At 34.9% G+C, this 16,316-nt stretch overlaps 1 protein-coding gene across 1 annotated transcript in view; it reads left to right on the top strand.

The window, feature by feature from the left end:
* Nucleotides 1-16,316, top strand: part of LOC111054330 (glutamate receptor ionotropic, kainate 2) — a 188,173-nt gene that overhangs the window by 121,352 nt on the left and 50,505 nt on the right. Inside the window, exons 6-8 of the mRNA XM_039420206.1 lie at nt 854-1,006; nt 4,227-4,430; nt 6,351-6,554. Coding sequence (XP_039276140.1) covers nt 854-1,006; nt 4,227-4,430; nt 6,351-6,554 — 561 coding nt within the window. The remainder of the gene's footprint in view (nt 1-853; nt 1,007-4,226; nt 4,431-6,350; nt 6,555-16,316) is intronic.

Consider the following 16,316-nt stretch of genomic DNA (forward strand, 5'->3'; position numbering starts at 1 on the left):
GAAAAGAGTTCTGTGGAGTCAAAAATGACTCAAAATCTTTTGGAAAGCGTACAAACCTTGCCTATCCTCAACGTTAGTAAACAGTCTGTCTACTAACTTCTACCTATCCGTACTCCTGGACACAAATGTGTGATAGCTGTATCCAGCCTTCCAATTGGTTGTGGACATAGTGTCTTATACCTCTGTGTAGAAGTAGAGTAAAAAAGTTACATACAATGACGTGATAATCCCAAAATAAATGGACATAGTGTCTTGTGCCTCCGAGGCACTGAGGTATAATTTAAACCACTCTGGAAAAGAAGTTCAGATTTTATTTTATGATTTTTGAGTTTTATCGATGAAGAATTTTTTATTTTCGAAATCTTAGCATATTCATGGGCCTTCGAAACCCTTATATTTTTTAAATTCGATGTCCCTACTATCAATATGCTATTTGAAATAGTTGACAGAGTACGCTGTCATACAGAACTAGAGAGAGAAGATAGTCCTCGAGCCATAAAAAACATAGGATTGGAGGGAGAAATCATATCTATGTTTGTGTTACTGAAGAGTCGATTCTGATTAATGCTGCACTCCAGCTGTATAAGTTCAACTCTTGGAGAGTTGAGACTAGATTTTTTGTGATAGAATAGAGAGTACTCTATAACTTTTATTGTATTTCAATAGTTTCATTGTATCAGTTAACGCTTTCATTTGATGATTATAATACTGATATAATTAGATTCGTTAGAACTAAATTCCTTTCATTCTGTCTGGGCTCGGATACAATTCTAGTTCTAGAATTCTAAGTTTCACAATGTTCACGTTCCATGAGTTAGCATCAATGACTTCTATGTTTTGGATTATGTTACAGGCGGAACCAGCACTAATGTTCGATGCGGTGCAAGTGTTCGCCGCCGGCCTGGCAGCACTCGATAGGAGCCACGTGCTCAAGCCAGCCAACCTGTCCTGCGACCTGGAAAAGCCATGGAACGACGGATTATCTCTCTATAACTATGTCACTTCGGTACGTATCCTATCCCATCCGCATTCACTCCACTAACCAATTACAAATTTACTCTGGCATTCATTGAATCTGAATTATTTCCAGCTCTACCGGCTTGCTCCATTTTGCATTGTGATCATTGAGCAGGTTAGATTTTGATCAAATTCATATCTGAAATAGTCATTGATAAGCTCTATCAACTGCAATAAGTCCTATATCTGTAAAAATTCCAGGCGCTTTGCCCCATCTATGCAAAGTTTGATTTTAGATTTTCAATTATCAGCCTTCATATACAGTTTAAACAAAAAATTTCAAGTGGAAAAGATTGATCATGAAAATCTCTGCAATTAATGTTCAGTAACATTTCCACCTAAAATTGAAAATGAGCTTAAAATCCGAGAAAATGTGATTATTAAATTGCAAACGGTTGGCAACTGTTGGTTCTATTAAATCATTCACTACGAAGAGATAGCAGACCTTGTGTGTCTCCAGCGTTATTGACCTATCACCAGCTGTCTCATATCTTTGAATAGTAGACTTGAGATACGCGAGTACACTAGCGTCAGGTGATCAATTTTCATAACGGCAAGGAAAGTTGTGTGAGTGCACCACACCAGATTTTTTATTTTTGAAATCTTAGCATATTCATGGGCCTTCGAAACCCTTCTATTTTTAAAATTCGATGTCCCTATTATCAATATGCTAGTTGGAATAATTCAAAAAGTACGCTGTCATACAGAGAGATGATAGTTTCTCGAGCCATAGAAATCATAGGACTGGAGGAAGAAATCATCTATGTTTGTGTTACTGAAGAGTCAATTCTGATTAATGCTGCACTTCAGCTGTATAAGTTCAATGGATAGCTCTTGAAGAGTTGAGACTAGATTTCTTGTGATAAAATAGAGAGTACTCTATAACTTCTATTGTATTTCAATAGTTTAAAATTGTATCAGTTAATGCTTTCATTTGATGACTATAATACTGATATAGATTCGTTAGAACTAAATTCCTTTCATTCTGTCTGGCTAATATACAATTCTAGTTTTAATATTCTAAGTTTCACAATGTTCACGTTCCATGAGTTAGCATCAATGACTTCTATGTTTTGAATTGGAATGTTTTGGATTATGTTACAGGCGGAGCCAGCACTGATGTTCGATGCGGTGCAAGTGTTCGCCGCCGGCCTGGCAGCACTGGATAGGAGCCACGTGCTCAAGCCAGCCAACCTGTCCTGCGACCTGGAAAAGCCATGGAACGACGGATTATCTCTCTATAACTATGTCACTTCGGTACGTATCCTATCCCATCCGCATTCACTCCACTAACCAATTACAAATTTACTCTGGCATTCATTGAATCTGAATTATTTCCAGCTCTACCGGCTTGCTCCATTTTGCATTGTGATCATTGAGCAGGTTAGATTCTGATCAAAATAGGTCAATCAGGATGTCATCTGAATCATGAAGCACGTACCGTGATACCGCTACAATATACATGTTTTTTGCCTAGATTTGTTCCTCGAAACTACATGTGATTCTTTTATTCAGATAATAACTTGATTCATCCATTTGAACTCGATCAAGTTGCAATTGTGGGGATTTACTACAGAAATTGACCACCTCATAGACCATCAATGTTGAAAAACACTTCATCATAAAATGATTCAATGATTTCATTCAGAACGAAAAAACAGGTTGATATTTTGTTATTCCATGTTTGTTAATCCTGATTGAATAAAAATACTTGACTTGTTGCATTCTAAAATTGCAAGACTCATGAATATCTTCCACAATGTCAGCACCTGCACAAAGACTCCAGTCTTATTTATGATTTTAAATAGTGTTAAATATGAATATAGTCCAGTCACTATATACATTGATGCATGCAATTTATATTGTAGTTCTGATTCTTGAATATATTATTTGGGTACACAAGAGAAGTCCAGAACCAATTTCTTCATGCAAAATTTCCTTGTGCTAGATACAGGGTGGCCAAAAAACCTCATATTTTCGGCTCATTTTCCTGTTTTCAGCTATTTCTGCCAAATCTCGGACAGAAAAATTGCAGCTTTGAATATAGAAATTGGCCATATTTTGTGTATTGGAATATGGGCTTTAAGTACACTCAACAATAATTTTTTTCATTTTTGACCGAATTTGACTTATGATGCATGGTTTTGGAGTGTGTTTGAAATTTATAAGTGTTTGAAATGTTGATCCTTGAGGTGTCCTTAAGCGCGCCTCTCTACTAGGAAATACTGAAATGGAGTACATCTAACAGGTGATTCTCATAGAACATAATCTCATGAACTTATGTCATTGTGCGAAATATCAATGTGAGGACAATGTAGTTGGTGATGATGGTTGAAGCTGAAAAATAGGTGTTTTTCACAATACAAGGAGCATTGTTGTCAGGTGTACCTAGAAATCTATATGAGATAGAGCGCTCTACCTAATCTCAGATTGTAGAGCACAAGAATACGCCCAGAAAGATTTCGAATTACACATCTAAATGGTAAAAATCGGAAGATATTGTTGATCAAAAACTAAAATTCATCAAAATAGATTTTTCTTCAAATTTCACTCATTTTTGAAAAATCATAACTCAGTACTCATTGAAGATAGAGAGTATCGAATGTAATAATCTAGAAAAAAGGTGATTGCAAATTTTTCTGTCCGATCACGAGATTTGGCAGAAATAGCTGAAAACTGGAAAATGAGCCGAAAATACGACGTTTTTGGGCCACTCTGTATCTAGCACAAGGAAATTTTGCATGAAGAAATTGGTCCTGGACTTCTCTTATGTACTCAAATAATATATTGAAAAATCAGAACTACAATATAAATTGCAAGCACACCCCTTTTTTATGTCTATCCCAGCCTAGTAATAGAGGTTGGGGAAGGAATCCTAGTAATTAAAGGTTTCAACAACCTTTAAATTTTTCATTTTGGTTTAATATATCGTACATTATACGTATTTTACACTCATCATTCAATGGGAATATTCAATTGTACATTTCCACAAAGCATTGTAATGAAGATTCAATTTTAACACAATTAAATGTCTTCTCCAAATCATTCTTTCCAGTATCACCTCATGTTATCAGTTGATTGACTATTTATCGAATTTAAACATTAACCAGACAGTAAAGAAAAATAGATTGTTATTATCAATTAGGCTGTCTAGTATTGAATTGATCATTGATATCCCATTTATATTTTGTCCATTCTGTTTGTTTCAGGCAGAGGCCAGAGGACTGACCGGTCGCATAGAGTTCAATGAAGGGAGGAGAAGTAATTTTAAGTTGGATTTGCTCAAATTGAAGAAAGAAGAGTTGAGAAAAGTTGGCTACTGGACGCCATCAGAGGGGATCAACATCACCGATCCAACCGCCTTCTATGAGACATCAGTCACAAACATCACCCTCGTAGTCATGACTAGAGAGGTAAGCACATATCAAATATATCCAGAAAAGCTTCATAGCTTCATATCCATTTTTAATGAATAGTGAGTTATCAAATTCAAATTGGCAGAATATGGATGGAAGTGATGCATGTTGAGCATGTCAAGCATGATGTATCCCTTTGGAACTTTACAATGGTTATCAATAGGATCCCTTTGAAAGAACCACCAATATCATTGGATTGGACAATACAAAATTAATTGAATAATTAGAATAGTATAATGTAATAATACTGTACTAAACAGAATTCCTGTGAAGAAATAATCCAGCTTTGAATTGGATTGAATTAAATCAACGAATTGGTCAATATTAAATACATTGATTAACCAATGAAACCTACATTTTGATTTGGACAATATAGTATAAATTGGAAATGGGACAGTTTTGGGCGTGAGCCTGTTGTGCCTTTCCTCGTGTTAAGTATTTGTACACAAATTGATAAATAAATAAATAAAATACTATTATACCCAAATACTAATTGGACAATACCAAACACATTGATTAACCAATGAAAATACTATAAATTCAAATAATACTATTCTACTATTGATTGATAAAACTATACTAATACTAAGAACTATTGTGAAGAAATAATCCAGCTTTAGTTCAATTATACAGTATTTTCATTGGTTTAATCAATGTATTTGGTATTGTCCTATTCAATAATATTGGTGATTCTAATACTAGCTTTTATTCCAGCTTTTATTCTAATTTTTAGCTCATTATTTAGTATTTTAAAATCGGCTGACACCAAGAGTGCACTTATCATTACTAAAATTACAAAAATTTCAATTCAAGTTCTATTCCAAAGCGTGAATCATCGTGTAAGAGCTAACTTTTCTTCGCCTATGACCACATTGAGCGATCCGCTAGGTACATACACTTCTTTCCACTTCTTTTGCAACTGCCCTTTGAGTTGTAGCTTCCCTCTCATTCCCTCTCATATGAGGTACTTTTACAGTCAACCTCCTTTCTTCTTTCACCTCGACACCATTCACGTTTCCCCCCAAATCCTTTATTCAATAGCAGGCTGGACAGAAGACAGTCCCCCATGTTCATCTGACTCCTTTCAAATTCTTCTTCACCTCTCCATCATCCATTCACATTGCGTTTCCTCTTAAATTTCCTAGCACTCACCCTCTGTTCTATGTCCACTGCAGTTCCAATACAATAGTCAACTTCGGTCATACATTTTCATGTTATCCACGTGGCTCAAGCTAACTCGCTCAAAACTGTTGTTCACGTCGTAAAATGAGGAAGGTTCTAATACTTCAACGACGGATTTGTGTTTTGTCCATCTCGTGCACTTAATGGACTTTTTGTTCGGTCATTAAATCTTTTATCAGCTCAAGTTGGTTCACTTGGATGGGTTATCGGATGGGCACGTTAGACTGTCGGTCCCGGCTGACGTATGACAGTCGTAAGGCCCATTGACGGCTCAAATGACATATTCAGGCGGTGGGACCTTCCCGCAAGGGACTCCCCACCAACAAAAGCCATACGAATTTACTTTTTACACAAGGTTCACTCAATGATCATTCATAGATCACTTATTCACAGAATTTTCACCTCAAGATCTAATTTTCTGTACTGGTATACAGATGATGTTGCGTAAATATCAAATGGAAACGACTTGATTTCGGAAGAACAACAGTTGTTTTAAAACCTGTTACTGGTTTATTAAAACAATTTGTGATACTAATTCAATTTGTTACCACATTATCAATCTCCAGTAAGCTGAAATCATTAACATCAAGCAGCTTAATATTATATAGTGTGGATGAACTCTCTATCTTGATACTCGTAATCGTAATTGTTTGATTACCTCGAAAGTTTTGCTATCCGTCGATTTTAATATATGATTTATTATATATCATCGATTTTTATATAATCTGATTGCAGGAGAAGCCTTACGTGATGGTGAAGGAGGATAAGAACTTGACAGGCAACGCTAGATTCGAAGGTTTCTGCATCGACCTGTTGAAGTGGATAGCTGGCCAGGTCGGCTTTCACTACTCCATCCGTCTAGTTCCTGATCACATGTATGGAGTCTATGATCCGGGCACCAGACAATGGAATGGAATTGTTCGAGAGCTCATGGATAAGGTGAGTACTTTGTAAATTGCTTATCTGTGAACTTAGAATCATATCACATTCATAATGTGAAAAACCTATACACAATCACAGAGTTTTAGAGTTTACAATCACTCAGTGCCAGAGCAGGCTACAATGATTGCACCACCTGACATTTTCATTATTCTTTGATTTTATAGAATTAGTATTATTAGTACCCTCCACAGGCTTTGCCTTTGTGGAGAGTTTTCATGAAGTTCTTTAAAATATAATGTTGTATTTTCTGGAGCTACGATATAATAGCAACAATTAGTCATAATGTTTAATTTTTTAGTTCAACTGTAAGTTTTATTTATGATTGTTTGGTTGCAGAAGATGTAATGTTGTTGTATAATATGAATATTTGTACCCTGGAATCATGATAATAAAAACCAATTTCATTTGATTTGATTTAGTATTATTACTGATTAATTACCTATCAAATGGGATTATTCCCAGAACATTGATGTAATGCAATGATTATCAAATGAATAAATAATAAAAATAACATTACTCAATGAAAGACTTGATCCGTTAACTGAGTGGTATGCGTAGAATTCAACCACGTATGTTTTTAATTCTTACTTTATTGTACAAAACACTATAATCAGAATATAATTTATTATTATGACTATGGTGGAGGAACGATGCTGAGCCTGTATCATTTCTCTCCAAATTTTTGAAAAACGTTTATATTGACCAAATTACTATTCTGGTTTCGAAATCACGCATAACTATTTAATAATAAATAGTTATTTGAAAATTTGGTAGGTCGACGTAAAAAACAATAAATTAAAAGCTTGAGATATATTGCACTTATTTGAAAAATCCATAGGCGAAATCGCAATACTTCTCATCCATGTTATTCTAAAAAGACTGCTCAGCGAACATTGTAGGCTAGACAGTAAGAGATGAGCAATTTTCGTCATTTCGGTTGCAGAAAAAGTTTTTCAATCACACCTTGTCGCTCAACCTTAACGTCACTCAGCTTGCAAACTTTCGCAAGCCCGCTTAATGTTTCCCCAGATAAAATTCGTGAGAGCTGCGTTCTTGTGAGATCTTGAATATATTCACGGTTCAAATCCATTCTCTTGTGAGTTGAAGCCAATAATCACAGAAACTGTGGCTTTTGTCATATAATATGAGAATTTGCAAGTATCGGGGAAGTAAGCATAGAGTATAAGTATATCCAATGGATATATCTGTTTCGTGAAAAAAATAATAATGCCACTATATTCAAAGAGAGAATCGACACTACATAAGAGATTTATTTCCAATATGATGAGATATTCCAGTGAACCAATTTCTATCATGATTAACCGGAGAAGTATTCGATATAAACCATATAATTTTGATAGAATGTGAAAAATTCTAATAAATTAAAAGCTTGAGATATATTGCACTTATTTGAAAAATCCATAGGCGAAATCGCAATACTTCTCATCCATGTTATTCTAAAAAGACTGCTTAGCAAGCGAACCTGTAGGCTAGACAGTAAGAGATGAGCAATTTTCGTCATTTCGGTTGCAGAAAAAAGTTTTTCAATCACACCTTGTCGCTCAACCTTAACGTCACTCAGCTTGCAAACTTTCGCAAGCCCGCTTAATGTTTCCCCAAATAAAATTCGTAAGAGCTGCGTTCTTGTGAGATCTTGAATATATTCACGGTTCAAATCCATTCTCTTGTGAGTTGAATCCAATAATCACAGAAACATTCAGGTTTTGGCTTTGTCATATAATATGAGAATTTGCAAGTATCAGGGAAGTAAGCATAGAGTATTAAGTATATCCAATGAATATAGCTTAAATATGAAGAAAATAAAAATCTCAGTACCTTTTTTTGAGATATTTTATCACAACATGTTTATTTTCATTTTCTGAGATTTCTATCTTCTTTATATGTATATTACAAGTAGCCCTATACAGAAAAGAGATAGATATAGCTCAATTATATCTGTTTCATGAAAAAAATAATAATGCCACTATATTCAAAGAGAGAATCAACACTACATAAGAGATTTATTTCCAATATGATTATATGATTGGAGTGAACCAATTCCTATCACGATTAATCGGAGAAGTTATGGTATTTGATATAAACCGAATAATTTTGATAGAATGTGGAAACTTTTAATCAATTACAATGACTTGATTGTGTTTTAATTTATCATAAAATCCAATAATGTGAATATTTCCTATTTTAGTGATAATGATGTGAAATATTTTTTGCATATTTGGTTTTGAGAAATATATGAATTAAAAAATCTACATCGTGGAAATAATCAAGGACTGAAAATTTTTTTGAAGTGAAAAACTACAACACTTGGACTATGTGTAACCTTATGCACATTTGGAAGAGGAATAGCACAAGGTTCCTTATTTTTTTCTCTCCTCTTTTTTTATGTACTTATTGTATGAATCAATAGAGAATTTGAATAAGAGTCGTAGTAGTGAGAGTTTTAGGAGCTTTCATTTCAAAGGAGGGAGGAAAAAAATCAGTTTTTTGTGGTGATTATTAACTTTGGTGTCACTATTTTAATCCACTCTTACTTTTTCGCAATAAGTTATCAAAACTCTCATTAAATTTAGAATCTTGATACAAATCATCATAGTACCTCATCTAATCTGATTCTTCCTATCTTGCTGACTTCAAAAAGTAATCCATTCTATACCTTTTGAACTCAATATCCATTTCAAACTTGACAGAAAAGTTTGATATATTAAGCAGAAATGGTTTCAAATAAAACAGATAGGAACAAAAGGAGCATCCTTCAATCACTTGTTATAATGAATAAAATTGAATCGATATTGTTGAACGATCTCGACCATTAACAGACCAAATTCAAGTTGGGTATGGTATGACACTCTAACACTAAGTGGAGTGAAGTTGTCGAGTGTCAGGATGGAGAAGAATAGCAAACGCACGACCGGAATGCATGGCAAGAAGGGAAAGGCAACAAATACAGGCCGGAATATCTTAATAGAGCTAACAAGAAACCGAGCTGTGCGTTGTAGATGGAGTGGAGAGCTCAATAAACATTATAACCCTCTGTAAGAGCTAAGAGAGAAGAAGAGAGGACAGAGGGAGAAGAGTGAAGAAGAGAGACGATGAGGGAGTGGTGGAGCTCACACTCCCTTGCACACAGCACTCCTTCCAAGGCATTGCTTTTGGCATGCCGAAATTTGGACCTCCATCTTTTAGCCGATTTGTCCTTCTCTGATACCCACCCCTTTCCACTACGCACTACAAAGACTCGACCATTCTACACGCAAGCAGTTAGCTTTATCTTAGACTCCAAGTCTCATTGGTCAAATCCGCCCTTGCAAACTTGTTTTCTTCAATTCATACAGGCCTAGCCTACCAAGTTAAATAGGTCACAGCATTCCTGACAGTGGCGAAAGTGGAACATACATACCAAACCAAACAGTGAGACAAAACTTATCTAGATCCAGCTGAACATAGCATACTGGATTCATTATAAGTGAGAGTTTGGTTTGGTGTTAACCGGGATAACTTCAGGATAATACTTAATTATGTTTTTTTCAATAACTTCGCTAGGTTGGGTCTGTGCAATTTCGCTTATTGTTCGAATACACAAACGAAATTATGTGTCTCTCACCAAACACTCATGAATTTTCAATGATTTTATATTTTTAAACTATGTGAACAGGATATAGTTGAGAAGCTATTCAAAAGTAACATCATAGAATCTCACATTGCCGTTTTATTGATGTTGACTACTAGACCCAAAATCAAGCTTCTTCATGGATTACCTATTATCCCTCACATCTATAAGATAACAATGAATCGATATTGATAACATAATGTAACTTTAATACAATAACATATCTTCTTCTTCCTATGTAGCTTCAATACAATAATAATTATGATTGTGGTTTCTACTTAAAAAGTGAATATTGTATTGCAATTTTTACTTTCCTTGCCCTACTACTAAAGTATTGCTTTCCAAAAAAAATTAAGGTACCCCAAATTCAAGTTTTCTATACGTTTCATACGTTTCAAAGTCCCCTGAGTTCAAAAACATGATTTTTGGGTGTTGGTCTGTGTGTGTGTGTGTGTGTGTGAGTGTGTGTGTGTGTGTGTGTGTGTGTATTTGTGTATGTCTGTGAACACGATAACTCCATTCCTAATTAACCGATTGACTTGAAATTTTAAACTTAAGGTCCTTATACCATGATGATCCGACAACAAGAAATTCAATAATATTCAATTCAAGATGGCGGAAAAAATGGCGGATAATGACTAAAGAACCATGTTTTTCGCGGTTTTCTCGAAAACGCTCTTACGATTTTCTTCAAATTTATACCATGGATAGCTATTTATCAACTGACGTGAGTCTCATTTCTGGGAAAATTTCAGGAGCTCCGTAATATTCTTGAGAAAAATGAGTTTTGTTAAATTTCTATCACAATTTTCTCAAAAATGACCAGACCGATTTTTTTCAAATTCATAATCTGTATAGTTATTTATCAGCTCTATCAACTGGTATGAGTCTCCTTCCTGGGAAACTAACAGGGGGGATACCTCATACTTGAGAAAATAATGTACTTTGTAGCCTCCTTTTCATGCATGAGGTAAGTAGGTAGAGCAGTTTTTTCAATTGCAAACTGTTGGCAACTGTTGATTCTATTAAATCATTCACTATGAAGAGATAGGAGACGTCGTGTGTCTCCAGCGTTATAGTCCTGTCACCATCTGGCTTGGATCTTTGAATAGTAGACTTGTGATGCGCGGGAACAGTAGCGTCAGGTGATGAATTTTCATAACCTGCAAGGAGAGTTGTGTGAGTGCGCCACACCAGATTTTTGAAAAAGATACTTACTTTGATATATGAGAGGAATCGATTAATAAAGGAGAGTTATTGTTGGCATTAGATAAATCTTTCGGATATTTTTGAGCTTCCAGATGGCTGAATTGATCTGATATCCTCGACATTATTAGAATTACAGACGATTTCTTGAAAATTGACACATTTTTGCCGCCATCTTGCTTTTTTATGATGACAAACATTTTTGAGGTTACCTCATGTGTATGGAAAAACGCACCAGAAACCGTGCAGGGTTTTCTTTGGAGGGCGATGGAGAACTCATTTCTTGACGTACAGCGCATGAAGAAATATCATTCTAAAGTTGAAAAAACGCTCTAAATTTCATAGATTCAAAATTTATCTTTATCTCTTGCACAAAAAAAGTTATAACTGAATGAAATTTGAAACAATTTGGAAAAAACGTTTTTTTGGGCTTTTAAAGGTAATAACTAAAAAAATATGCGTTTAGAGGAAAATGTTATGCCACAAAAAGTGAAGAGGAAGATTTTTTAAAACATTTTCGTCTAGAGAAACGGTTGAATATCTCTAACAGTTATCGAAATACAAGCGATATAGCAAAACCCTGAAAATTTTGGCGGCCATCTTGTTCCCGAAGTGTTTGTCTATGATTTCGACTTATCATCATCACAGTCCTTATTATGCTCGACCTAACGAAGAAATTGAGACATCTCCACGGCTGTTACCAAAAAATGACTACGGAGTGCCTTATTCATGACATTTGCGCCCGGACTATTAGGAGTTGTAACGAATCTATAGCTGCGGTAGAAGTTGTACAGTATGGTTGATGTATCAAGTGAAGCATCCTAAATGTCGATTTTGAAATGAAAATTCAATAAACCTCTAAGTCTCGCACTATTGTGTATTGTGATTAGCATCAACCAACATCGAAATTTTGTGCGATAATGATGCGGTTAATCATCTTTTCGCAACCGTGCTATCAAATTCTCCGTACACAATTAAATTGCATAATGAGTGTGAACTCTGGAATTGTGATATTCTTTCTGTCATTGATAGCTCAGCTACAGAACTGCGAGCTAGCTACTAATCAGCTTACGTTCGAAATTGATTTGAATAATTGATGAGCCATCGACAGATGCTTTCCGGTAACCATTTTATTATTCAGTCACTCTTCCACTTTGGTTAAGTTATACAGTAATCTGGATGAACATGTTAATTTTTAATTTTGAAGCCGTCCACAGTATCATCTTAGTACATCTTGAACATCACAGATAGTTTACTCTTTCTCTAAAAATCCACAAATATCTTTCAATATAGGAAACACGAATGAAACTCAAAATGAATAATCTTTCCATCAATGGTCAATAATTACAAACAAAATTCGTATTCAAATATAAGTGTGACATTTTATTGAGCTGAGTCTTCGTAAGTATGGCTCATGTTAGAGTAGCCAATTTTTCCAGTATTGATTCAATACAATAATGACAAACAATAAGATTTTTAATTACATCCAATTTATTGTATTTCTCTATCCTTCCTGTTGAACCAAACATTTCTTATGAGTACTGTGCCTATAAACTAGCTGTTGTAACCCTGTTTGAATTAATACCAAGCTCCAATATCAATTTTGCAATGATTACTATATTATTTGCAAATAATATTATAGCTTAGGATCATATTGCACGGCCGGAGTAGACACGGCGGTAGATTTTTCATTACAATTTAATTGGACGGAAATTATTTGAATTGTGAATGTCATCTTTTTCATACTCAAGAATTACCTGAGATGCTTATTCCTATTCAAGTGGCACATGTTGTTTTCTCAATTACTTGTCATTATAGCAATGGCAACTCTACATTGAATACGTTTTTCATTAAAAAAGTGGATGTCCAATTTTTTAAGGTTTTTTTTAAGTATCTCTCTCAACCTTCTTTTATAAGTATCTAAAATATCTTTCTTACTCGATTTCAAAAATTATTGACTCATACATTGTAGTGCCCAATTTCCAAGATAAAACGCTACCAAAATAACAAGAAAAACAAGCTACCATTATCATTGTAGGGCGAAGAGGACATAGGACCTCCTATATATTACCGGACCTGAGCCTAGAAAGAAATGGCCGCTGTATGTGGTGGTCCTATAGAAATTAATACTCAGAAAAAATCACTCATCAGCTGTTAGAGAGCGTCTCAGTTTGTCGAAATCTCAGTTCGTCTAGTTCCCGTTTAAAATATCAATGACGGCCACCACCTTCGGCGGTCATTTTTTTTCTAGGCGCAGGTCCGGTATATATGAAGTCCTGGACGACATGATGAGGAAGGCTGTCACTCTGGTCAAGGTGAGGAGGTGCTGGTGACACTCAGCTGTTTCATCAAAATAGAGAAGTGTTCATTTTTGAAGAAGTCGGTAAACACTTAACAGACCCAGTATAGAGAGAAGTGTCATAGAGGTTGGAGCACCTCACATCGACTGTTTCAATAACATAAGAGGTTCTCAAAAAAACAGGATTCTTTACAAACGGAAAAGATGTATACCAAATGTGTAATGAAGTGAGCAAGAATTAAATTAACGTAGTCACTACATACATGTAGTATAAATAGCATGATAGTTTATTTTAAACTTATCGTTTCGTTGCGGCAATTATGAGTTTCTATCATAAATATGTGAATGAAAAAAACATGCAAATTATAAGTTGAAATAGAATAGAATTTCATACGAAAGATCTTCATTTATGTCTAAAACAAACATGCTAACAGCACATACTCTTCTTAAACTCGTAAACAAACTGAAGTGATAAAAACGCCCCCTTGAGAACTTAATTTGCACCAACAGTGCTGCTTAATCTTCATAATTATAGCAATAATGCAAGTTGATACATTTCCTCGTTGTCCATTACAGAGAGAAACAAATTAAATTGTGAGAAAAAGATTCTTCACGGGTTTGTTAACAATGCTCAATTTACATTGCGCCTGACAACTGGAACAGATAGGCCAGCCAGCCCATTGTTCAGATGTTCAGCTCTCGATTGTACTTCTTGATGGGATTAAAAATTCTGTCTGGCACTTTTTACTCAGCATTTCAGTCGCTCTCTGGCTTGAAAAGAATTTAATGGATTTCACAAGTTTAATTCCTTGTCAAGGATGTTCTTCTTTCTTTCGGATTCAACAGCACAGACCTGCTCCAAATTAGAAAGATTCACCTTATTGCACGAATACAGGCGAATGCATCGCCCCTGATATTTTCCAATCAACCTGTTCAAATCTCAACTATTCGAGTAGCTCAAGATCGTCCACTCCACCGAAATAATTAATGGATTCCTACTTTACTGAAGTCCATTCATTATTGCAGAGCAGATCGATACAATGTAGGTGATTATTCTCTCTGTTTTATTAATGAATTGCTTTCGCTTTCTGAATAGATTCAATTAATTAATTTCAAAAGTTGGAAATTCTCATCAACAGAGTCTGAAATTTTGAGTAGTTGAAAAGATGGTTAGATACTGGAAGATCATGAAGCTCGATATGGGTTTAAAAATGGTAATATCGGTGCACCGAGCTTTGCTCGTTATTTTTATTTATTGATAAACAGAACACAATTCTCTAAAATTATCGTGTTTATATTTTTCACAGCTTGCTATACGTCATCTTATGAATTTCGGGGATGCGATATTTTGATTTTTCACATACTCACTCGCTCACTCACTCTTTTACTATCCACAGCTGTTTCAGCCAAGGATGGATAATATCCTTTTAATGTTGTTCAGCGAATTTTCCCAAGGATGAGACCCAGTGCAATCGAATTTTTATATCATAAACATACTATGTTCCAAATTTCGTGAGAATCGTCAGAGCCGTTTTCGAGATCCGTTGAACATAAATAACCTGATATGAATAAATATAAATAACCAGATATAAAAATACAGAAATTGCTCGCTTAATATAATAGGATTTAGTAAGACTAAGTGGCACATTTAAGAATATCCCCGTAACTTTTTTTATTTTTACAATTTTTATGGAGAGTTCTATGGAATTCATTCATTTGTAAATTAAACTGAAACCTGTAGATGAAACTGAAACCTTACACAGTCTGAGATTTTTGAGTGCTGCTTATAAAATTTTGCCAGCAGATACAGGCGAAAGAGACAAACTGTTACTAGCTATATAGAAAGTAAGCGAACGGTAGAGTAAATTTTTCCCCTTTTGTGTTTATTTCTTCTTCATCATCATCACCTCGTCAAAGACGTCATACCATAGAACATGAATTATGCTCCCCTTATGCTCATTCTAAGGTCATACGCATCATTACAGCTCTAGAGCTCCAGACTGAATTTCTTGAATGTGTTTACTCAATGATCACATTTTAAAAAATCTGGTGTGGTACACTCACACAACTTTCCTTGCTCATATTTGAAACTACGATCAGACTTCTGTCAGTATATGTGTATATATAATTGTTTTCAGAGTACTTTTTCTTTGTGTGAATTGTAAAATTCGATTATTTTTTCAGTCGTCATTTTTTTAAAGTCGTCAAAACAGTTGTTCTGCACATGAAATATCTCGACTATGTGTTCTTTTTATGAACTGCGCTACCTACCTACCTCATGCACGAGAAGGAGGTTACTAAGTCCATTTCCCAAGAATGGGGTGGACCCTCCATTGGTTTCCCAGAAAGGAGACTTATGCCAGATGATAGAGCTGATAAATAACTATACAGGGTATGAATTTGAAAAAAAATCGGTCAAGTTATTTTTGAGATAATCGTGAAAAACATGGTTTTTTAGCAATTATCCGCCATTTTTCTCAAGAATATTACGGAGCTCCTGCAATTTTCCTAGAAAAAAAACTCATGTCATTTGATAGGGCTTATGAATTAATCCATGGTATAAACTTGAAGAAAATCGTTAGGCCGTTTTCGAGAAAACCGTGAAAAACATGGTTTTTTAGTCATT

This window comes from Nilaparvata lugens, chromosome 2 (genome assembly GCF_014356525.2).
Source record: "Nilaparvata lugens isolate BPH chromosome 2, ASM1435652v1, whole genome shotgun sequence".
Lineage (NCBI taxonomy): Eukaryota > Metazoa > Arthropoda > Insecta > Hemiptera > Delphacidae > Nilaparvata > Nilaparvata lugens.